The sequence below is a fragment of the Rhopalosiphum maidis genome, chromosome 2 (assembly GCF_003676215.2).
Source record: "Rhopalosiphum maidis isolate BTI-1 chromosome 2, ASM367621v3, whole genome shotgun sequence".
NCBI classification, from domain to species: Eukaryota; Metazoa; Arthropoda; class Insecta; order Hemiptera; family Aphididae; genus Rhopalosiphum; species Rhopalosiphum maidis.
Genome location: NC_040878.1, coordinates 50,411,307 through 50,437,517, shown reverse-complemented (window position 1 = coordinate 50,437,517; position 26,211 = coordinate 50,411,307). Strand labels below are relative to the sequence as shown.

Here is a 26,211-nt window from a genome sequence, read left to right as displayed (position 1 = left end):
AGTTCCTCAAAAAAATATAATTAATCATTAAAAATGTCGAACATTGATTTATTGTGTATGTGATCTTATAAAATCTATTAATAATAATAAGTCTCAATAATTTGAGCTACTAATTAAAGGGATGTTAAAAAAATACCTCCATTACCGTCGATAAGATTGTATACAATTAACATTTTTCAAAAATCAAGTAAGTGGTAAAATTACGATTTTTGAATTTTTTTAAATGTTATGATTGTTAAACACGTATATTCAATAATCTTAATTTGAAATAACCTAGTCATAAAATTATAAATTAAACGTTCGTCATCTGCAGGTTATATTTTATCAGTTGTAATATTTTAATCTTATCAATATTTCGTACTTTGTATTTAACTATATTATACCTATTTGATCAGTTATAAATAAAATAAAAACATTGTGATATTATAAGGAATAAGACTTAAACATAATGTGCTCACATCAACACTCTTCTGAGTTATTGAAATAAACGCCATCAAGGATTTATTCAAGCCTTTACGCTTATGTCATCATTATGCATTATTGCGTTGTAGGTTCATAAGTTGTGTACATTTTTTATTCAACCAGTGGGATTAATAAACAAAATAATTGTGTAATAAGGCACAAAATGTATAAGCCCGGCACATTTTTCCAATATAAAGGCCAAATAATAATAATACATTGATATTTTATTAAAATATAAAATATCCTAAACCATAATAGTATAGTTTATTATCATAGAAAATAATAATAATATCTTCCTCCTTACCCCTCCCAAATACATACATTAAATTTGCTTGAATTAAAAAAGACCTGTATTGACCGTGTTAGACTTTTTGTTTTGTTTTTGAAGATTAATTTATTGTTTTGCATGTTAACCGCGAATTAAGATACTATACGCAGTTGCGCCCAATGAGCTGTTATAAAGTATCCTAAGAAATTAATCTTCAAACATCCGTTATTTGTCTTTGTATTAATAAATAATTTATTTTATAATATTGTATTTTTAAAACATAGATACTAAAATTAATCAAATTAAATTTTTATTACTTTTAAGAATACATAATTTATCTATTTAATAGTGGTGGATAAGAAATACATTTCACAAGAAAATTAACGATAGGCAGGGTATTTTAAATTATACGTAGAAGGAGTTCGTTCCATCAATGTTCAGATTATCATCGTTGAGCATATGACAAGATCTGGACTGTTGGTAGTTGGATAATCCTAATACTATCTAAGATTGAAATACCAATATACTGTAACAGGATCTAACTGATACTTGGGTTATGGCAAGACAAGAATCGTCTTTTGAAGTCTTCGCTCAGCGAACCTCTGCATCCATAACCTCCGAGCTTGTGAATGGCTGCGTAATCGTAGCAATCAACGACTCCGTCGTCATTACAGTCCTGTAGTTAATAATAAGAGTTGAATTAAAAAATGAACAAATAAAATAAGTAAAAGTAAAGAAAAATGAACAGCTGATCGAAGTAAATGGGAAAATTGATTATCCCCATAACGTATTCAACAGCTAATTATTATGGTTAATCTAATGATTTACCTCAGAAAATCTGTTCATGTAATTTATTATTGACATTTTAGCACAATAGGCGTTTTCGGCACATTTCGGGTAAGCTGAAAATAAACGAAAAAAAAAATTATTTATTAAATATTATTAAGTGTCGATAACGTTGCTGTGAATATAAATAGTATAATCATTATCATCATCATCATCATCATCATATTAGACCATTTTTATCACATGATCTACAGAAGTAAATATATATATATATTAGTTTATATTCTTAATAATTGTCGACTAAAAGAACATAATTTATTTTCCTTATACATAATGATATTATATGCAACAGAAAACATTCAAAAAGGGGAATGTGAATGGATAGAAAAGTTGATTTATCTAGCAAAACTTTAATAGTTGACGAAAATATTATTTAACTACATCGGACACATAATAACAATATCCTGTGCGTGACACTTCCATAATTTACTTTTGTTCGTTTAATATGGTCGTTTTTGGAGTATAATACAAGGTGCTGTGTACTTTTAAACAACACGCAAAAAATGAAAAACTGCCGAATCATACTATTTTCGAAAATGTTATCGAGTAGATCTTCGCATATATAACGGCTATTCTTTATGTATAATATTAAGTATAAAATAAATGTCAACTTTGAAACTATATTTTTATTATTTTACTATTTACACACACATAAAGTGCAAAATGTTTAAAAATACAACAGAAGCTATTATTGAAATATTATATGTATTTGTGTATTATACTTGCAAGAATAACATTTTCATTTTAAACTATTCTTTAAACAGTTAAAACTATTAAGAGTTTTTTAACACTGATAATGTGGTTTGTGTACAATAATTTACACAAGTATAAGTAAGTAAACAAAATAATATCAGTTTCTTTATCAAATAATATTAAACCGTAATAATAACTATAATAACCATTTATTTATAATATTTTATAAATGACAGTTAATTATGTTGTTCAATATTGAATAATTTATGTATTTTAAATAGATTCGTACAATATTATTTTCATTATAGTTCCCCATGATGTAATGTTATTTCTACTTTATATGCTGATGTATTAACTATAAACATTAATTTTCTATCATTCACCAATTGACATACATAATTAGAGAAAATATTGTAAAATTATTTGAATACTTTTTCAAGGATTTGAATGTGTACTGAATATATATTTTTAGATACATATTTAAAAATTATGACAGATCATTAACTGTTGGGGCTGGGTATTGTATGTTGCGCGGTATAGATTATTATACTTAGAAGTTACTATCGACGATTATTAGCTTGGTAATGCCGTATTATTTATTGAAATTTTCATCATACTATTATTTATCTACAATGATTGTTTTAGTATTTATATTTAATGACGGCTAAGAATTTAAGATAAATTTTAGTCTCCTTAAATCTTAATGTTATACTACTACGTTATAAAATAATATGCATATAATTTCATCATACTATGTACTTATTTAATTAAAATAATAATTATTAAAGTGTTTATATTTAATTATCAAGATTAATTAATTTTACTTAAAACAAAATGTTGAATGATGAAAATATAATATGCATAATAGGTATCATTATTCGTTACACATTTTAGTAGCTACTTACCTAAAACAATTCTGGACCCAACTAATATTTTGCTGATAAGTATCCCTAATGACTGCAATCTGCAGGGACACAATTCCGAACTAGTATACATCACGGATTTTATAAATCCACGAACAACCGTGATTTTATAGTTCTGACTTTTTTTACTACTCATCAATATATCAGTCGTAATTTCATAAATTGTCTAAAAACGCCCATGCAAATATATACGTCGATGCGTGAAAAAACTTATTAACTTATTTGTGTTATGACGTTGTGTAACCACCGTAATTAACGATCATCACCTACTATAATATATTTGAATATTTTCTACTTATTCTACAGAATTCATTATTTTGTTTTTTTTTTTTTTATGATAATTTTCATGAAAATACATCCAATTATCATTTCATGGACGTAAAATATTGTAATACAAGTATACATAATAATAGATCACTTATCATTATAGATACATAAAACTTATATTAATCTGATAGCTTACCGTCTGAGTCAGATGGTTTACTTCCTGATACAACCGGTTTGCCTGAATCAACCCAATACGCCCACGTTATACCGAACATACCACATACATCTCCCTCGCACTTCGTGTCGGGTCGACACTGACCAACGCCTTCGCAGATGCATCTCAAACAAGCATCAGTTACTGGCATTTTTTGTATACCTATCGTTTGAGGAGCTGCAAAATAATTAATAATATTATATTACGTTATTATTATGTTTTAACGATTTGATACAATGGAAAATAAAAATCGTATAACATACATTTATCAAAGGGTTGAGTTTCGCGAATGTTTAATATCATATTATAATAAAAAAAAAAATGTATGTATTTTTTCATAAGAATTTACATTGTGAACTTCTATCTCCCCTAGCGTGAAATACATTCTCGATAGTATTGATAACATAAATATTTTTTTAGTATTCGTTCCCTGAATTGCATGAATGAATAAGAACCAATACGGTATCACTTTGTGCGTTGTTCAAATTTTCTTTGTAGAATTATTAAATCCTATTAGATTCAGATTGGAACAAAGGACTTATTGATTTTACAATGATGTGTGCTTCTTCGCAGTTTGTTGGTAGTAAAAAAAAGCTCTAAAAGTTGCATGCACCACCGCAGTATTATTCCGATTGGTTTTCAAAAAAAAAAAAAAATAGTGAATATACGAGAAAAAAAGTACACATAGATGAATATTTATAACAAGTGGTTTTAATTTTACCTTTATAATTATTCAGAGTAAGTTTTTGAACTTATTTATCTTCAACACTTAAATATAATCCCTCACATATTTTTTTTAAAATTATTACTATTTATAGTTTAAAATAAATGATATATTACGTTTGAGCTATAATTGACATTGTATATGTTTAGATAGCGCGTTATTAACTTTTAAAAAAAAGTGAATTAAAATAATTAAAAATTGATATAATTAGCGTAAACTGTTAAATTAAAAATTCATAAAAATGTCTATAATTTAGTTTGCAATGATGAAAATAATGTTAAAACATATTTGAGTAAATATTTTCAAATGTGTATCGGGTAAAAAAGAACTTACGCTGATTAACATCGTAAAATAAATCGGTTTCCGTAGACTTCAACTGAAGCCCCGAGATTCGAATAATAATCGTAAACGAATAAAATAAAAACGAATAATATCAATTTATCATATCGCGTAAAAACGTGTATAATTTAACCGCAAAAGAGTCATCATTTTCACAATGATTTAAAATGATATAATATCAATATGCGTCGTAAGTATTATTGTAGTGAAGTAAATATTTTAAACAAATAATAATCGCTGAGATGAATATTATTGACAATTATATTTTGTTTATACGTTATAATATTCTAATATGTACTTACATGCGGTAACAGAAATAGACAGTGCTATTAAACACAAGACTGTGCTAGCAAATATGATATGACTAGCCATCGTGTGGTGAAGTGTGAATTTCCTTGGGTACGGAATGCAGTTGAATCGTTCAACTCGGCTTGACCGACGTGTGTAGATGAATAACAGCAATTTCCGAGGTAATGGATGTATTTAAATGATTGTGGCCTAAGAAATTATTATATAACCCCCATCCGAGTGTAGTGATAATATATACATGATATAATATGGAATATCAGATGGATTTCGACCGTTTACTGCATATCGTAATGGTATTATAATTAATTATTATAATATTTACATGTAATAGTTTTTACAGTCAATCTAATGACAGTGACGTTATTTTTCATGTGTCATATGTATTAATAAGAGTACTGTGATGTGTTTTTTTTTTTTATATATTTTGTTTTAAGTATTTTTAAAAAATCATCCCAAGAATTGAACAAAAAATAATATACTATTAAAATATTGTTCACGAAATACCGTTTTGGGTCGCACTAATTCAATGAACAACGGAGGTCGACCATTTTAATAAAATGTACACTGGAATCATAAAACACCAAACTCATAAATAAAATATTATTACCGCAGAATTGTATAGATCTAATCTGTGTATTATGTTTTTGTGTTACTGCGATTTTTATATCACACTAACAAGATTTTATTGTTATTTTAAAAAATAACAAAATACCCTGTTGTGTTGAACAAGTACAGACTGAATTGTATTATTTTCAGTACACGTTTTATACTTGACGTTTAATTTTATTAATATATATATTTTTTTATTTTTTATTAAAATCAGTAGAGATCGATTTAATTTAAAACCTTTTAATAATTGTTCAAATTAAATGCTTATAAAATGAAATATGTGATAATATTATAATATGGTATGATATGATTATCCAACAAACATTTTTGACTAATGTGTTATGATAGTTATTATGATTGTTTTACATTTAGTTTTACAATTACTGCTGAACATTAACATTTTATTAACTGAAGATAAATATTTTTTATGGTAAAAAAAATATAAATGTATTATTTAATATTAAATCTCATTAAAAATATATTAATAGTGTTGTTATTTTTCACTCATCAAAATTATAAGACATATATAAAAATATATTTGTTGTCAATATGATATAAAATAGTATAGTTAACCTACTACGTATTTCTATAAATTTGAAGGACAAGCATATAATTATATAATAAAGTAATTTTTTGAATGTATTAATTTTGAACTGAGCATTTGTAAATTTTAAATTTAACAGATGAATATAGTCGAAAATGTTAAGTATATAATATAAATTCAGGTTTATAATTTATTTTAATAAATTGTGTTCATCGACCATTTAAAATAAAAAAAAAACACGCTGCAATAAATTGCAACTTCTTATTTTGTAGCTTTTTCTTTAAAATATTATAAACTTTCCAGCATTATAAATGTTAATCATAACTTATAAATTATTGAAAGCGTATTTCAACTTAACCTAATTAATAAATTATAACACTTATAATGTGTAGGTATAATACATATATAATATTTTGATACAATATCTAAATTGCATAAGTTAATACTAGATATCAATATATCTTATTAGTATTGTCATATATTTTTAATAGGAAAGACAAAATAATAAAGAGCGCTAAAAATCAGTTTTGGAATGCATAATATTAAAATTTAAAATAATTTAGTTTATTAATTAGTTAAAGTTTTTTTATTTATTAATAAACATGTTATATTTTATTTTTCTATTATGTAAGAATCTTACTATATAATTTTCAATTTTATTAATAACAATAATGGGTTCTAATTACTGCAATAATTTACACACGTGTTCTGTAATTAATTAAACATGTATCACATATATTACATATCACATATTTTCGGTCAACTTTTTATCTCCGCTTTATTTAAATAGTTGTTATTTGCCTAACGAGTTCCTAGTATAATGTATCTTTTTTATTTAAAAAGATTATCATATTTGTAGTCTAACGTTATTAAAACCCGTAAATTAATGCATGTTTTTGTCACATATTTCACAATATATTCATTTTAAACAGAACCCTATCTCTGGAATTATAGACCACATAGCTGAATATTTTGAATGTGCTGAAAAAAAATATGTTTATTGTTTATACAAAAAACATTAACTTCATGTGAAAAATGTTGAACAAGGAAACAAATTCAAAAATAGTTTATTAACGAAGGACAAAAAAATGTCTATCATATTTTAATTAAGAAAATTGAAAAGTTATTTACCTAGTAATAATCATACAGAGTGTAACAGGATTATTTAACAAATATAGTAACATTTGTAATGGAGCTTGTTAAATAGTCTTGTTACATCTTATATAGTTAAATTGTATTATAAATATATAAAACTTACTGTATACAATTGTCAAGATTGTTAAGATAATCACATCATTTTTTTTGTACTGATAATGTGTAATAAATATTTTAAATAATTATAATTAAGATTTAACACCATTACTGTTTGTTGCCGTACTACTCATAATAATAGCAAGGTGTACATAAGTATACAATGATAATAACAACAAATTTCAACACAATAAGATTTTTTAGTTTAGATGGTTAAATTATATCAAATTAATTAATTTGTTTGACTTTCATATTTTCAAATTTTCAGCGAAACAAAGAATGCATTGATTTTATAATATTATAATTATGTGATTTTATTTATTTATTTTGTGTCTGCCATTGCATATTGGAGTAGAAAAATTAATTCAATCAACATTGAGATCATTTAAGGGATTTCTGTTAGAAAATTAAAGCTAGGTAGTATAGGTTAGAATAAAACCACTTCAAAACAGAAATGTTCAAATAACTCCAGTTTTCGATAAAATCAATTTTGCTGTAATTCAAAAAGGAATAACCACAAAGATTTGAGAATATTTCCTACCAAATACTTATATCAGCATTTTCTAGATGTAATTACTTTTAAAATATATTCCACCATTTTCTCAGACCCTATATGATATATTATAAATTATAGCTGATAAACTTTATATAAAAAGAAAGAACGCTGAACAAATTAAATATATCGTTGACGATTATAATAATAGATAACAATTGTTAGCATTTAAGATGTATTGAATAATATACATTTATCCTTGTAAAGTATAATTAAGTATATTATTCATTCTGTAATTTTTAATTATAATAATTAATAATTCAACACGAGTTATGTATTATGAATTTTTTAAACAATACTATTTTTAACTTCCTTTATTTTTGTTTTTGCAGTTTTCACCAACATTTTCACAAACTATTTTATTTATCAAAAAACATCAATTGTAAACACTCAAAACTTTTCGTTATTACTAATTAATAATTATATTATAATTTTCTTTGCACGATGACATTTTTAAGCCATTTATATCAAATCCGAGTGTTCCTAAAGTGTTTTTACTTCACCGTATAGTTGTGTCGTATTTCGTATATTTAATATTATGTTGGTAACGGAATTTCGGTAATACGACACAATACGGCCACATGGAAACAAAGGGATTCACATCTACTTTATGGACTATTTTATATCGATATTGACTTATAGGTTGTATATACAATGTTTTGGAGAAAAAACATGGTCCAATTCAATAATATAAAACCAAATTATAGAAAATATATAATATTATATTATTAATATTCTGTCTTCAAAGTGGATCAGACAGACATACCGATCAACCTGTTTCATTTGGTAAGAATCATTTTTCCTTTTTCGTACCTATTTATATGTCTACAATTATTAACCATTAAATTCAACTTTAATTCGTCCATTACTGCGCTGACTAAATAATATACTCAACAACGAAGTACATTCGAAACCTACGACTTGTATAGTAATACGGCGAGTTTGATGAAATTTTTCTTTTTACATTTTTCGATTTCGATATGAATTATTCCTACATTTTCTGTATATACGCGTAGAACGGAAACACATTACGCTTGTAAAATTATAATATCGGCTATATCAAACAGATTGAACGAAATATCAACAGTTCTAAATGTATTGGCATTATATACGTAAGTAAGCTTAAATACTTTCTTTGGATTTAAATACTTATAGGTAAATTTTTGATAGGTCAATTGCCTGTATACGATATTGTTGGTTGGATATACGGCATTTGCACCAACGCTTTTAAGATTTCATTAATGGGTGGAAAGGGGTATTGGTTTAATACGATACTCAATACAGGTACAGGTATATTAACGAGTATAACAAAATGTATTTCCTATACAATTTGGCTTCCAATCTAGATATTCATAATAAATTAAATATATTATTTAGGAAAAGTATCATCTTTTGCGCATGATAGATGGCCAATTCAATTATATTAACCACTTATATAACCCATAATAAGCTAAAATAGTAAGCTACATTTTTAGTCATAATGTAATCGATATTTTTCATTTAATTTGAATCTATAGATCAGTAAATAATTTCAACAAAATAAATGAAATATACGTATTATTATTGTACCGACCGACTGTGTCATCGTAAATCGAATGAATTTTTTTAATAAACTAAGTGTGATGAAATAAACAACAAATAATATTTTTCTATATATTATAAGAATGTCGTACAAGCTAAAAAAAAAGACCAAGAAAACCGCTCCCACCCAATAAATAAACGCCATCACTGAAGAATTATAGGCGTTTAACCTGTGTTTTTGTTAAAATATATAGCGAAATCATATTTTCGAAAATAATATGTTAGTAATACTCGTAACATAATAAAATTAATCCGTTGCAACTAGCACAATTTTTAGGAATTCTTTAAAAAACTAAGGAAAAAAACATTGAATGGAAAAAAAACTCAAAAAACAAACACACCCCAGTAAAATAATAGATGGACTAAAATGTTTACTGCACAATTGCCACCGATTTTTATTACCTAAGTGTTGATAAAAAAATGTAACATTTTGACTAGTTAGAACATAATGCAGTTTTCTTAATTTTTATTATTCGGTATCTAGTATTTACTATCAACCTATATCATCCAATATACATCACGTATATCTAAATTAAATCACTTCATAAAATTAAAACTTAAAGAACGAAAAATAAATATAAACGAAACTAAAAGCTTGTAATATGAAGGATAAAATGGGAAATTATCTTTATAATATTATTTTAAATTTTGTAATTTTTTCTTGACGATTTCTCGTAAGCATTGTTTTAGGTAAATCTGTTCAAATGAATTTTTTTTCTTCGGGCTTTTAATTCCGTGAGTATTTTTGTGAAATGATATCAAAATTGTCTTAATTTTTTGGTACGATACACTGTTGTTAATAAATTTATATTAATGATATTGCATTTAGAGTTTACGAATATCCGTGATATACTTGTATAAGTGAAATTGAATACGACGAGTGTGTAACAGTGGTTTATTAGGTGGAATAGTACGAATGACGCACTGAAAAAATGTTGAAGGATTTTACAAAAATTTCGTGGAAACGATGTGCTGCTTATTATACCGATGACTATATTAAGTCGTATTATATATTATGATATACGACGTATGTTATTCGACAAAATTTTTTCCTACTCGTGTTTACTTGTTTATGTCCTTTGTCACTCAATATATGCCTTTCGTCTCACACATTATAATAGGTCAACGCGATCGCAATAACAACGCTATATAATATAATATATTGTATTGTATTATACAATATAGCCGTCATCATTAATTAATAATTAATTATTGATTGCACTATTATAGGTAGATGTGATTTTTCGATTTTTTTTTTTGTTTTTGTTACTTTTTTTTTAACATTTCACAAGAACATAATACGACGGCTGTAATAATGCATCCACGTGTGTGTATTATGTTACTCGGTAAACAACCTCGGGCGCAATCATAATATCCAGAGGCGGACCCGGATTCCAATGTAGTATCGAACGTAGGTCCGACAACCTTCCATCTGCCGAAGTAATAAAAAAAAATATAATAATAATAGTGTAATACCGACGACATCGAAGACAGCGGACGACTACGTCATCGTCTAGAGGCTTATTGAGAGTCTCATACCTACGACCGTGTGTGGCAGTTTCTAAGATCACACACACACACACACACACACACGTCACAACTTACGAATTACAATCGGCTGAACAGTTCTTATCCATAAACCATTGAGCACTCGGCTGCGACTGGCACGGAACAACGACATTAAATGCCTATTATATATTATACGTAGCAGTAAATATATATAACAATATATTATGCTATCGCGTATACTGATGTATATTGTGTAAAATAATTTATAGAATTTTCCAACAGTTATGAGGTGCAAAATACCCTCGAGAACTATGGCGGACTTCAATAGAATCAGAGAGAGGTCGTATAATATAGAAATTCAATCTGCTCGCACGGTGCGCACGACGACACGTGGGTGGTCAGTATACATTTTAAAAAGCATGTGGTACAAAATAGTGACACGTGAACGTATTAATAGTATACCACTGTGGCCTGAAAAGATACGAAAAAATCTAAATCAAATCCAAAATGTTTATAATATATAAAAACGGTGTATTTTTGGTACTTACCGTTACGGCTATTGATATATTGTTTGATAACATACCTGTCTTGAAACCTTTAAGTAAATAATTGTATTTATGCAACTTTTTTCGAGTACTTACATTTATTTTGGAATTTTTCATCGTCAGTAGCTAAAATGTCTATTGAGTAGTTCACTATCAAACCTTGAAATCGATTTAAGTATAACTATATATTATTATGGTACCATTTATACGTACTTTCAGTTATATATATAGTAAGACGTGTAATCTCATCACGAAATTATTGTTCGCCTATTCGGTAACGCGTAGGTACCTATTGCTTGAGTTTTTCAGTTAACTGAACTCAATAGTGCACGTAATGTATAAACTATAAATCCTTAATCCGTGATATTTATATCAAACACGTACATTTTAATGAATTCCATTATTCGGTTCGAACCTCGGAATAATGTCTCAACAATACTTAAAACTCACCCTTACGGACTCGTTTACCTAATATATAAGTAAAGTAACCAAATATAATACAATTTAATTGAACACTATTGTGTCGATTACATAAATCATATAATATATACAGAGTGATTCACCAAAAATACTCACCATAATTTGTTCTATTAATAATAAATGCATTTTAACTTTTAGGTATACTTATAAGTTATAATATATATTTCTTTTATTTTCAAATACTTAGATTTAAGGGGTGTCTGCATGTAGCGACACAAACTTTTTCTCTCTCTCTTTTTTTTTTAATAAAAATTTTATTTTTAAATATTGATGCAACTGAACTAAGATTTAAACTAATATAATGTATGAGTCAATAGAATATATTATGTACTTACAAACAGTTTAATAATTAATAGTCTTAAAAATGATTTAACAAAAATATAAAATAAACGTAATATATTTTAATCTAATACCTGAAGCATAATGTTTAATAATTCTTAGTTATAACTAAGATAGTGTTTATAGTAAAATATATTATACAATTTCAATAGCTTAATAGGTATTAATTACTATTATTTTTAATTCATCGTAGTCTTCATATTATTATGAACCTATCTTAAGCGTACGACGTTAAATAAATCAAAAAATAATAATTAGAATTTTGATTTTGATACCAACATTGACATTTTCAAAAAAGTCATCTGATTAAAAATTTACAGGAATAGGGATGGTTTGCAACTGAAAAAAAAATGTGAACACTTCTTAAATGGTATAAAAATCTAAGTATTTGAAAATATAATACTTAAGTATATTAGGTATTCTTAAAAAATAGAAAAATAATAATTGGTTTATATTATTCATCATTAAAGAAAGAAATGTGAGCGAGCGTGTTCGGCGAATCGCCTTGTATAATATATAGGTATGTACTCTAACTCTATAAATGTAAAGTCACATCAGACGGAAAAAAAACATAAATTGTAGTAATGGACTTTGAAGGTAACACTGCAATAGTTATTGGCCGTGTCCCGGTTGGCGGAGAATTGCAGTACGAAAATGTGATTTCATATATTATGCCGTTATCGCCTCAGCTGCCACGCTTATATTACGTCGTTATCGCGGTCGCTGATAAAAGAGAAGGTTGTGGCGTTGGCCGGTTCCACGGTCCGAGCCATAACACCAATACCACACGCGTGAACCATAATAATAATAATAATAATAATATTATAAAATCGTTATTGGCTGATACGCAGTGGCAGTGCACGGTCCACGTAAACAAATAGTACGACAATGACGCGTGACCCGTCCGGACAGCGTTTCCTGACGTGCGCCGCCGCAGCTGCACTGCTGCTGATCGCGTCATGGTCATCCATGGCCACGACAGCCGGTAAGTTGGACTAAACGCAGAATAATCATATTGTATCCCATGTAGGTTAAATTTAAATTGTACTATCATTCACCGTTGGTTTCGAATCGGATGTGTGATAAGAAAACCGACGAAAAAAAATTGTACTCTACGACGAGATTTTGTCGCTTGGGTTGACTACGCTTGTCGCTTATTAACATAACGGGTGATGAATCTAATGGAGTCTTTCTTCCGATAATTACGTCCGTAAAAAACTCGGGTGACAATAACGTCAGATGCATAGATATGGTGACCAGAGGTACTTTTTTTTGTTGCATCGTCCAAATGTCATACGTCTTAATAATGGGGCTGAGTAAATTAAATTATACTCATTTTCGAAAATATCGGTCTAATATTATTATTCTTCGACATATCTATATAGACATTAGTGCAGAGTTGTACACTAATACTTCGAGTTTTCTACCGCAATATGAATGAATTATTGCTATCGAATAGTGTTTAATAACATCATGTTTTTTTACGATAAAAAAGGTAAAATTTAAAATGTGTTTTTTTTTTTACGTTTTATATCTGATCACTATAATAATATGTGATGTATACGAAAACGTGCGGTCGAAATTACTCGCAGTGACTAAATGACATCTACAACGCATACATCATAATATTTTATAATAAAGTACTCGTAATTAAACGTATTCAGCAAAATCATTGATTTATTTTTCATAAATCCTCGAAAACGACCTGTGATATATTTTTTTCTACGTCGTTCGGTCACTAAGTCCCGGTGCACGCGATAGTAATATTGTTCCGCCGTTGTAATATTCCGAACACAGACTATATATATATATATACAGTAAATTAAAGGATATACGTATAGAACGCGATGGTGCTACATTTTTCGTGATTGGATTTTAAGATGCCAGAGGTGAGTTATCATCACACGTCACGGTAGCGTATAATAATTCTATATTACAGTATGCGGTGGTTGGATCGATGATTATTCACCTAGTTTCACTTTTTTTTTTTTTTTTAGTACATTAATATATTAGGCACGTTCCCATCATATATACATATAATATAATATGTATACCAATTATCTTATAAATCATCAACGGTCGTAGTAGGTCATAATCGAGCGAGCTTATTATTTCGTAATTTATGTCAGTCGTCGTCGTCGCTGTTGTTGTTTTTGCAGGCAGGTATGTGTCTAACCTTAACGGAAACTGCATGCGGTGCTTGTGTTATGCGTCCACACTGTGCAACGTGACTGTCGGATGCTCGCGCGGTTACTGCGGTCCGTATTACTTGTACCGTGATTACTGGAAGGAAGCTGGCCAGTTGGTGTTGCCCGATGACGATCCGGACCGAGACCAGGCGTTCGTGGACTGTGCTTCGAACGTGGAATGCGCGCAAAAGGTCGTCGAGAACTACATGGTCAAGTGGGGAAAGGTGAGTGCCAAACATATAGTAGAACTACAAACAAATGGGCTGATATCAGAGTGTGCGTGTGTGTGAGAGAGAAACAGGTTTAGGAGCCGAATTTCAATAGAAAAATATGGCATAAAATTTGAATTATTTATACAAATGGATGGCGTGAGAGAAAAATTAATTTAATAACAAAGTTATTAGAAAATGATTGCATCTACTTTAAATCCCGTCATATTATGTATTCTTCATCAGAGTGAGGGACGAGATGTCTATATATTATATTAAAATGTCCATAGTTCCAACAATGTATTATAGTAAAATGTACTAAGCACTAAGTATAGTATAGTTGCAGTAACGTAGCTATAGTTGCAAACCTCACCGAGTTTTCACAAAATGTTTTCAATGTGCTTTTAATAAACTGTAATTTATTTGAGGATTATTGTTTAAGTTGAACGTGGTATTTCCACGCTGGAATCAGTATAATATACTTAACTTACGAGGAGTCCTCTAGTTAAGCTTGCCTTAACTAATAAAACAAATTATTAGCTCCCCCTTTTGCCCCTAAAAAACAAAATCCTGACTATTTCACTGCTGAATAATAATTTTATTTGGGTACTTCTGCGACGTCAGACCGGAAGGAACCGCGCGTCGCCTTCGTTGTTATTACACCATTGACCGATGTATAATAATTATTAGCCGCAAGACGAGTTGTACGGGAGTGAAATCACCGGTGTTCGTTGTTTGGCTGGGGAAGGGGGTAGGGGACGAATTTTAAGTTCCGCCGTCTACGTCCTTAGGAAACGCGTCATCCGGTCGTTGGCAGGTTAATCACCATGATAACGATTATAATATATTATTATTATCAGGTATTATATTGGCTGCAGTATATGTTGTGATGAAGGATGTGTAATAAAATATTCATACTATGCTGTCCCCTGACCGGGTTAGAAATGATCGAAAACGTTCAAACACGCTCCCCGTCGTACCTACATAGGTACATAAATACATAATAAACGTCACACGAAACACACTCGTTACCGGCCGTCACGCATGTTATATAACGCGAGTATTAAAACACCAACAATAATAATAATAATATAATATACTATACAGCGTCAACGATTTAATTGTCTTTCGGGGACGCGATATTATAATAATATTATTTTAAATACTTCAGCACCTAACCTAACGAGTATCTAGTTACTGTAGGTATTGAAATATTGGTACTAACAATATCATGTTTCGGTATCGAATGATTAAATCGTTTTTTTTTTCAAGACATTTTATTAGCCTATTATTGTTTTTAATCAACCCACCAGAAATCGATGAATACAAAGTAATATACTGCATCATATCATAACTATAGGGAGTAACTTTTTTTGTAAAATTAAGTTTAAGGTTGTTGACAACAATCTTTTCAGGTAATAATAATTTTAAGCTGCTGCAAATAACAATTTTGTTACATATATTTTTTTATATTTGATAATAATTGCATATTTCTACAAAATTTAGTATCTTTTGCATTTTGAAGTAAACTTGAATTATGTACTGTTTTCAAAATTTAATAAAGGTGTAAAATAATATTTCATCCAGTAGAAAGATTTAATAATACATTTTGTCGACTATGAACCAATCATTTTTGGTTAACTAATAAAAATTGTATCATTTTTAACAGAAGATGAACTTTTTCATTCATAATATTGTAAAAAATTTTACTAAAAAAAAAATGATTGTTTTGCATCAAGTTATTAAATTTATTTATAATTATTTTGATGTCTAATGAAATAATAATTAATAACTATCAAATATATAATCTTTTTTTTATTATAACCTATTGTTGGTTATTTTTATGAATTGTACACTGTTGTGATACTGTTTAGTTCATATAAATATGTACTCTAATCATGAATATTGGTCATAACGTTGATTGTATTATACGTACTCTAGAGTTCATTATAAATGATTTCGCACAACATAGGCTGCGAGGCGCACCAAGGAACAAAACGTTATTGTTTGCTGCACAAATATATTTTTCATTGTTTATGGAAAACACGATCAGCGATATTATTGTGAACTATAGACCCACCTATACTTATAACTTGCCTCCTACCTATGTATATTGTTATAGTACTGGAAAGAATTTAAAAGTTCTTAAAATATTTTAGTTGGCTATTTTCTGTTACGATGATATATAATAAAATATTAATACCGCTCCGATATAATTTTATGTAAAATATAAAATTTCAAGTGCTTTTGTATTCAAATCGACTTGTAAATATCTTTCGAAAGTATTTTTTTTTTCAACACTACATACAAGTTTAGGTATACAATATGCGATCGATTAGCGCGGATCGGTGTCCTTGATGTGTTGCAGGTTTTGGTGTACACCGCACGCCAACCAGAATATAATAATAATAATATAGACACAACCATTAGTCATCAAATTGCGATAATAAAACCCGATATTATATTATTATTAATGTGTGTGCATGTAAATGCATTATAATACCTATACACGGCGATGGGTTTTAAACGAAACGCGTAAATTATTCACGTGCAATATTAGATACAATATATATTTTATTATACGGGGTCCACGCGATTATTATTATTATTATGGGGACTTGGGAGTCATTTGCGGTCCACGGGTTTCCTTATATATATGTAATCCGTACAAAATGGTTTCGCTAGCCACCGCCATCGCCGCTGTATTCAATGAAATAATATAGGTACGTGTTTACACGATAATCTATATTATACACGTGCCTACACACCGACGAATCCGATTACTCGGGAAAATTATCTGTTGTCAGGAATTTTGAATTATATATTATTAAAGAGTTGCGCAATCGTTAAAAATTCTATTTTTATTTTTATGTACCTCGAAAACAGTGTGCATCTAATACTATTGTATAATATTATGTGCTGTAGAACGTCTTGGTAATATTATTATAACGGTAACTCCAAAAATTAGTATGACGTGTTTTCGTACTAAAATATCAATGAAATAATAATATACGGTAATAAACTACCATTATTGACCACATTATCATATTAATATTGCACACGTAGACTTAATGTTAATGTTACGATGACTGTGACGATCACGGACGAGTTTGTTTTTACCAATCGCATCATAATAATATATTTATATATTTATACATATATATATATATATATTAATATTTGTTTGGATAATTAATATGATATTACTGCAGTACTTATTATAATGTCTCTTCTGGTCATTATAATAATATATTACGTATATATATTGTGTGTACGTGTCGAATGCGGGCTGACGAGTGCGCATTATGTGGGATTACAAAAATGTGTAATAAACCTACAAATAAAATGAACATTTTTTTTCCTTTAAAATAATATGACGTTTTGTATACGGATAAATTATTCAAGTCAAAACGGTTTTGTGTCCGCGCCAGTCTATTGTGCAGTGTGACGTCAGCGATGCCATGCCGTATAATAAACCATTGGACGTGCGAATAATTCAAAATAAATGTTGTTAATATTTTTTTATTCTATAAAAACATAGTCGTACACGATTAATAACGGTAAAAAAAAAACTGCCGTACGAGTCGTCGATAAACCCTCAACTTAAGCAGAATACAATAATAATAATAATACATATATGTAATTAACAAGTAAGTGGCCTGAACACCCTGAAAAATGTTTGATCGCTAATCAATTTATTATCAATTAACTAACCGATCAAAATTACATTTTTATACATAGACTTTTTTAGAAAAATACTCTATTTCGGAATACAAAATTTAAAATCATATTTTGTTGTTAAAAAGTTAAAACCTGTATAAATAATAACGTTAAAAATAATGAAAAATATGTATTATTATTTTTTTTAAATACGTTGTTTTGTAATGACTTCAGATTATAGAAATAAAAACATAAATATTTTTTGAAAAAATGAATGTTTGTCTTGAAACTAACTGTATATTTGAAACATATTATTATAATCAAAACTCTAGGACCTCCACTGAGATGAATGAATACCGATATTTGTTATTTCTGTATTTTACACGTGTAGCATAATAGTAAAAGCTCAGTGGTCGAAGTAGCTCAAAATAAGTGGAGGGATGCCTACACTTTTATACTATTGTTACATTACGCGTATATAACGTTACCTATACCTTATTTTTATAATACAATTTTATATATTCTATGTGTAGTTTGGTGTTTTATTTGTTGATATATTTAATTTGTATATACATATGTTTATATTTTTTATTTAAAACGTAAAACATATTTATATAAATATATAATTTATGCACTTACAGTTTATCAATAGGTTCTAACGGTATGCATTACATCGTTATACATAGTAGGTAAAAAACAAATAAAAAAACTTAAATATTTATATATATTACTATAGTTTAAGGAACATAAAAAATGATTTAACTATAACTTGAATATATCATTTAATTTTTTTTATATACTAATAAGGAGGATGTAATATTTTGGATAAAATAAGCGGAGGGATGAAAATGTAGATTATAATAAGTGGTGGGATGCCATCCCTCCCGTATCGCTCTCCACTTCGACCACTGTAAAAGCTATAGATACTCGCTTAGTATCCATCATCAGTTCAATAATTATAGTGACGATAAATATTATAAAAACAGATTTTAATTTGCGTGGAATGAAATTGAGCCGTTATCTTTCAATTAAATTTAAGTTATTTTTTCAAATAATAAATTACATTTTGAAACTTTCAAATCAAATTTGTTGAAACTGGAGAGTGAAATTTTAACAAAGTGGCTAGTTTAATAGTAATAATACTTTACATTGAATTAAAATTTGTATAACTGGATGAATAGAAGTAGTTTTTATGCTACGTTTTGCTTATGAAACATAGAGATAACAAATATCTTTAACCTGTAATGTTGTGCGTGTATCGAATTTGTTTTGTTTTTTTTTTCTATTTGGTGAATGGAGATAACATTTTTCAAAAGATATTTAAGTACTTTTTTGTGTAGGAACTTATATGGTGATTTTTAGGCCGTATATCATTTGCATATTTTTTGTACCAAAATACCGAACATCAAATGTTAATTATTATTCTGAAGAAAAGAAGAGTATAAAAAGTAATTTTGGGTGAAAATTCAATGATTGTCATAAATTATATGTAATAAATACATACAAACAATTAAAAATATTAAATAATAATGTATTGTAAAAAATTAGTTGCATATTTTTAAAGCATATATTTTGTACTGTTTTAAGCGTATAAATGCATGCATATTTAGTACTTTTTAAATACATTCAATTCCAAGGCCTTAATCCTTGTTGAAACAAATTGACGAAACGATATTATTTTTATTAAATATGAGTTCAAAAAATTTTATTTTTAAAAAGTTATTTTAAAAACAGTGACTTTTGTGTTTTTGAAATGACCGATTTATTTACTTATAACGACTTACTTCGATTTTTTACCTTTAAATCGACTGTAAAATTATCAGTTTTGTAGTATTTGACCCAAAATTGGGCCCCAGATACTAATAAACTCAAAGTCACGTTTTCTCTACAGACATAAATGTATAATGAAAAATAATGATACTTTTAGATGTTGGTGTACGTCGAATTCTGGCTGTCCGGACAATACTTCCAGATTATTGTTCGTCTCGGGCCACACAGTATATAATTTATTATAATAATAATATCATTATTATTATCATCAAATGAATATTTTAATAATACAGCTGATGTTATAATTTTTGTTATAATAACTGGGTATGTCGGCGAACAATGATGTTATAGTAGTTGTTATTACATTTTTAGAAAAAATCCGATAAAAATAGATTTTTAAACTTACTTTATAGATTTCTAATGGAACTTCGTTCATAGTTCACGTGATATCAGTCGTGATACTGTCTATGTTCATTGATTTGCTCATTGATATGTGTAGTATATTACTATTATAATATTATAATTTATATCATTTATAATAATGTAATACCTGTATCTATACTAATTAGGTGAATGAATATTAAAGAATCTCAAAAGAATATTATCAAAGATAAAACTATTTTCCAAAAGTATTTTTTATAGGTAGATACAGAAAAAAAAACACTTAAAAATTGTGAAATTTTTTCTATGTGTACGAAAAAAGATTGCTATGAACCAATGAAAATTGATGAACACCGAAGTACTGTGTTAGAAATAATATGTGAAGAATACACAATCTCCAATTATTGACAGATTTAGTGGTAGAAAGACACAAAGTAAATCAAATTAAGATATTGATTATTTCAAAAACAACCAAATTACCATATTTAAAATATTTTTAATTTTATTTAATTTTTTATGATTTCGTTAATTTGCTTCAACGATAAGGTTTAAAGGCTTGAAACTTAATGGACTTAAAAAGTTTTAAATATATAGATCCCCATGACTTTTTTTTTATATTAATGTATTCAATTTTGTTTTATTTTTTTTCTCAAATTAACACCTATGAGCGTATACATATTATTATTATCCTGATTCTAGATTGAATCTAGGATCAAGGCTGTGATTATTATTAATATTTAGTTGCTTAACAAAATATACGGGAATTACCCCACTTGATGATCGTGAATATTTAATAACCATACACTCCTCACTTGTTACAAATAAAGTACTAATCTACCTTAATTTAAAAAATTGATATTAGGCATAAGTGCATAACCATAAATTATATTTTAATGATTACCTAAGTAGTACATATTAAAAAATCAGCAACATCCCCCCCACGATAAAATTATTTGACCGCCACTGCGCGGAAGTAATATTATTACTAGGACTAGGAAGTCGCAGGAGTTCCATATTCATTTATTTGTATTTTCTATTTATAGCAAACTAATCTATAAATCAATTTTATACAAGAGCGAGTGAAAAAAAAATGTAGAATATTTTGCATATTTGGTCAGTTTTAGAGAAAAATGCATATTTCTTTTTTTGTGCAAAAATTGCATAATTTTATGCCTATTCAATGTTTTCAATTCAAACTCGATGTTTTTTTTTATAGACTTTGTATTTTAGTATGTATATCATATAACTTCATAAAGGTTGAAAATATATATTTTTGTATTTTTTGGTTATCGATTATAATTTTGTAGTTTAATATGATTAACATAGCAATATCGACATCGTTTTCTATATATCAGGTCTTTCTTTTCGATTTTTAGTTTATTTGACAAAACAATTTTGAATATAGTAGTATACTAATAATACATCAATGATAATAATAACTAATACATTCATACTTTTTATTTGGAATGTTGAAAAATTGTTTCGCATATATAATATTTTCGCTTGCCTATTTTGTCTGTATATAATATATTTTATCTATATTGTAGTTTCAGAAATTTCCGATCGCTAATTATCGGAACACGATAATGATATGGTTGGTAGAAATAAACGGCTTGCGTCATGCACTATTACGTCGTGTTCATCAGTATACACGTACATACGGCGGTATTGATCACAAGCGCTTACGGCTAGAAGATAACAAGACACAATAAATATTTTTTCGATTTATCTGAGACCATATTATAATATTATTTTATACCTTAAAGGGAGATTACCATTGATTTTTTTGTATAGTCTTTATTATCGTTGGTGAGTGATTTAGGTGGTTGTTTTTTTTCAATTTTTTTTTATTTTTTGACCGCAGGACTGCAACAAAGACGGCGTGACGGATTGCGATGATTACGCGAGGATTCACTTCAATGGCCGAGAAGACTGTTCGGCCATCGAAAACACCAATTTCGGGAGGCGGTATGAAACGTGCCGACCGGTCAGCAGCAGAGGTGAGTCTATCGGATCCTGCACGGTGTTTCATACATTTGATACTCTCTCGCAGTTTTCTATCGAACGGGTGGTCGATGGTTCGGGGTAGGTCCCGACACGGACACATTTTATAATCAAACCTATTACTGGTCGTTTTTCCGACGAGAAATTTTATTACAGATAATCCTGAATACACACACACACACACACACAGCCACATATTGTGTATTGACGTAAATATTATATTATATCGTGAGCGCACTAGGGGGTGCGTTTAAGTCGATATGGCCGCACAGCACGTACTGCTACAGCGCAGACACGTCGCCCAAAACGGTCCACGATTTTAATATATTATTATGATATAGTAACGTTTATTGAATAAATATCTGATGCCCTCGATCCACAGCCGCGTTTTTACACGTCAAACAGCGTATAATACACCTATATATGCACGTATTACATAATACAGCTGTAGGTGTACATAGAAGTGCGGTTGTTTGCATGTCCACCGCCACCACTGCTTCCCCGCCGAATTCGCACATAAGATTATCAGCGGCGTACTTGCGTTCACGATGTTATAAATATATTATAATTGTATATTATTATTGTAATAACATTATATTATATATTAATATTAAGTATCGCTCCGAGGATCGCGTTATTTAGACTCGGCGCGATGTTAGAAATTTATTCGGCGCCCCGGTTAATTTACGTCTATTCATATTTTATAAAATATATTATATATATATTATATACTATATATATATATATATATATATATTCATATCATTGAGATGTAAATATATGGAGTGTGTATAGAAATATAATATATACAATAATATAATACGCGTATACATTATTATTGTGTACGTGGGTTTGGAAACAAAAGGCGCTGTCTAGAAACATAAAATTATATTGCTCAGGAAAGTAATTTCAACTTAAAATACTATTAAAAGTTTATCTTCTTTCGTAATAAATGATTTTTTTTCTCATCGATTGTCAGATCCAAATAATAATTTGAAATGTTGTTATGGGTTAATTCTTGTGTAATTTGGGAATGTCCTCACTGAACTAAAGCCGCTTTAACGTATAAACACCTTCGTGATTCGTGTGACGCTTTTTAAAACCATGCTCGTCAGTCACATTTAATACGTTCGTGAAATATGATCGTGGATTACATCTTGTGTACACCCAATTTAAGCAAAACTTGACAAAAAAAAAAATAATGTAAACAAAGAGGACCAAAAAGTTCTTTTATTTTTTCACTTATATAGTTAGAAATTCGTCAGCTGATACTACTGAACCTTCCCACTCTATAATCTCCAGTTTAAAGTAATATAAAAATTATTTATCGTACAAACAATAACTTATATATTGTAATTAAAATTTTTAATAAAATAAAATAGTTAAACATTTTATAATATGTTTATCGTGAAACTTAATTTATATTAAAAAAAAAGTGGATGAAACGAGATAAATATTATATTGATATTTTAACAAAAAATTAAATAATGGTAGAGTTATTTATCTTTACAATTTTACAATTTGTTGATGAATTTATATAATAACTAATAATATTGTACTACAATTTTATTATTGTATGGTTGAAATAATGAATATAAAATTATCATGATTTATGTATATTGGAACCTATTGGTTTTAACGGCACCGCTAAGGAACAAAAATTTTGTTTAGACTATTAAATAAATTGTGTCGGTTTAGAACTATTAAAGATCCTCGATAACTTTAAATAATTAGTTTAAATTCGGTTGTTTGCAATGTTGAAACTGTATTGCTAACAATGGGTATGTTGAAGCCCCTTGATTTCTTAGTTGGTCCACAAATTGTACTAATTTCAAAACTTTGCATGGTTGCTAATCACACTCATGCCACTAAATGGTTATTCGCTAGCTTAAATAAATAAAATCGTGAACTAATCTTATATTATATTATGTATAAAAAAAAAACAAATTTTCAAAAAAATGTAGTCAGCCTCTTTGGATTCAAACCCTCAACACGAAAAATACGTATGGCAAGCAGTTAATGATATCCATATTATACGGTATAAAGATAAGTGCACAGATAAAGAATAAATCGAACGTAAATATACAAACCTATATTTTAACAGTGATAGTTCACCATCTCATTTTGCGAGCTCCTACGCATAGAATAATATAATATATTATCATTGCGTTAAGGTTAAAGTTTAGTTACAGTTTTTAGTTGTCTAATATATTAAAGCCTTTAAAAAAATCAAGCGAGCACTGATATAGTATCGGGAAATTTTTGATTGAATATTGTTGACAGGATGTAACATAAAACAATTAACAGATATAACTAATTATGTTTTATTTTTATCAATTTATTAATGTAGATATTATAAATCATGTAAAAAAACGAAATACCTATTGATAAAAACAAAAGTTACATAATTTGTTAGCTATTTCTGTTTAATTCTGTATACTAGTATTATAATTGAGTAGGCAATTGACATTGACCCGGGGTATTCGCAGGTTTTCCACAGTCCTAGTAAAAGTGTTGTCGGTATTGAATATAAAATTTCCAACCGTCAAAAAGTAAAAGTAGGTATAATATTCAAAAAGTAATACAACATAATATGACATAATGAAGTAGAAAATAAAATATCTCACACTAAATATAAAACACTAAGAGATTTATTCGAATGAAAATGTTGTTACAATATACATAAAATAGGTTTTATAATATAATATTATAGGCTCTATTACAATAGTTTTACGTCTAATTGTTATGGTATTTTTATAAAATTGGTCGTTTGACTAACAAAGAAAACAAACATTATCAGACTTAATTCGTGAATTAATAATTAATACATCCTTAAATCTATAGTTTAGATACAAGATCAGCTATATTATCACGCTACATATACATTACACATATACAAATATAAATCACAGAAATTAGGTTTAAAAAAGTGGAAGCCTTAAGTACAAATACACTACACATAATATTACACATTAAAAATAGTTTTATTTTTCTTACACTATGATAATAATAATAATAACGAACGTTTAAATGTAACCGTGTGTAAGGGTTCTATTTTTTAATGGGTCAAATGAAATATTTTTAACATTCGTGTTATGTTGTGTACAGAGCTTTTCAGCGTCATGAATATTTGAATAAATAATTTAATTCACACTCCGTATTTATTTATGTTCTGTTTGTTTCAGGAAAGTTTAACTGATGTTGTACCTATCGAGAGACCAAACTACACGAACTCATTAATACTTACTATTACAACGTTATTATTTATAATAAAATTCAAATGTACTGTATAATATATTATTGCTATGGAAAAAATAATAAGAAATCGGATGTTATTCGTTAGATTATGATGATAATAATTTTAAATGAGCTAACCGTCGGTCATTTTGATTTCCACAAATGGAAAAATAAGATGGATCTTATTAAAAATCAATCACTTTATTATATTATTATATTAGTATTATGTATGTACATGATAAAATATTTATAGTATAATATAAGTCATCGGTTACCACCGGTAAAATACCCGTTGATTTGTAGTA

At 28.0% G+C, this 26,211-nt stretch overlaps 2 protein-coding genes across 2 annotated transcripts; one reads left to right on the top strand and one right to left on the bottom strand.

Moving 5' to 3' along the window:
- Positions 1–1,015: 1,015 nt before the first annotated feature.
- On the bottom strand, positions 1,016–5,206 carry LOC113551666 (lysozyme-like). Its single transcript, XM_026954046.1, has 4 exons — positions 5,039–5,206; positions 3,656–3,850; positions 1,559–1,632; positions 1,016–1,406 (listed from the first exon to the last, which is right to left on the bottom strand). Exons 1-4 carry the CDS (start codon positions 5,106–5,108, stop codon positions 1,269–1,271), a joined length of 477 nt encoding a protein of 158 aa, XP_026809847.1. The 5' UTR covers positions 5,109–5,206; the 3' UTR covers positions 1,016–1,268.
- Positions 5,207–13,283: 8,077 nt separating this feature from the next.
- LOC113550864 lies at positions 13,284–26,011 on the top strand. Its single transcript, XM_026952793.1, has 4 exons — positions 13,284–13,441; positions 14,616–14,869; positions 22,530–22,665; positions 25,855–26,011. Exons 1-4 carry the CDS (start codon positions 13,345–13,347, stop codon positions 25,866–25,868), a joined length of 501 nt encoding a protein of 166 aa, XP_026808594.1. The 5' UTR covers positions 13,284–13,344; the 3' UTR covers positions 25,869–26,011.
- The last annotated feature ends 200 nt before the right edge of the window (positions 26,012–26,211 follow it).

Coding starts and splice junctions, on each gene's coding strand:
- LOC113551666 (XM_026954046.1), bottom strand. CDS start 5,108: ATGGCTAGTCATATCATATTTGCTAGCACAGTCTTGTGTTTAATAGCA. Junction 3,851..5,038: donor GTCTATTTCTGTTACCGCAT/GTAAGTACATAT, acceptor ATTATTTTGCAG/CTCCTCAAACGATAGGTATA. Junction 1,633..3,655: donor TAAACCATCTGACTCAGACG/GTAAGCTATCAG, acceptor GTTTATTTTCAG/CTTACCCGAAATGTGCCGAA.
- LOC113550864 (XM_026952793.1), top strand. CDS start 13,345: ATGACGCGTGACCCGTCCGGACAGCGTTTCCTGACGTGCGCCGCCGCA. Junction 13,442..14,615: donor ATCCATGGCCACGACAGCCG/GTAAGTTGGACT, acceptor TTGTTTTTGCAG/GCAGGTATGTGTCTAACCTT. Junction 14,870..22,529: donor ACATGGTCAAGTGGGGAAAG/GTGAGTGCCAAA, acceptor TTTTGACCGCAG/GACTGCAACAAAGACGGCGT.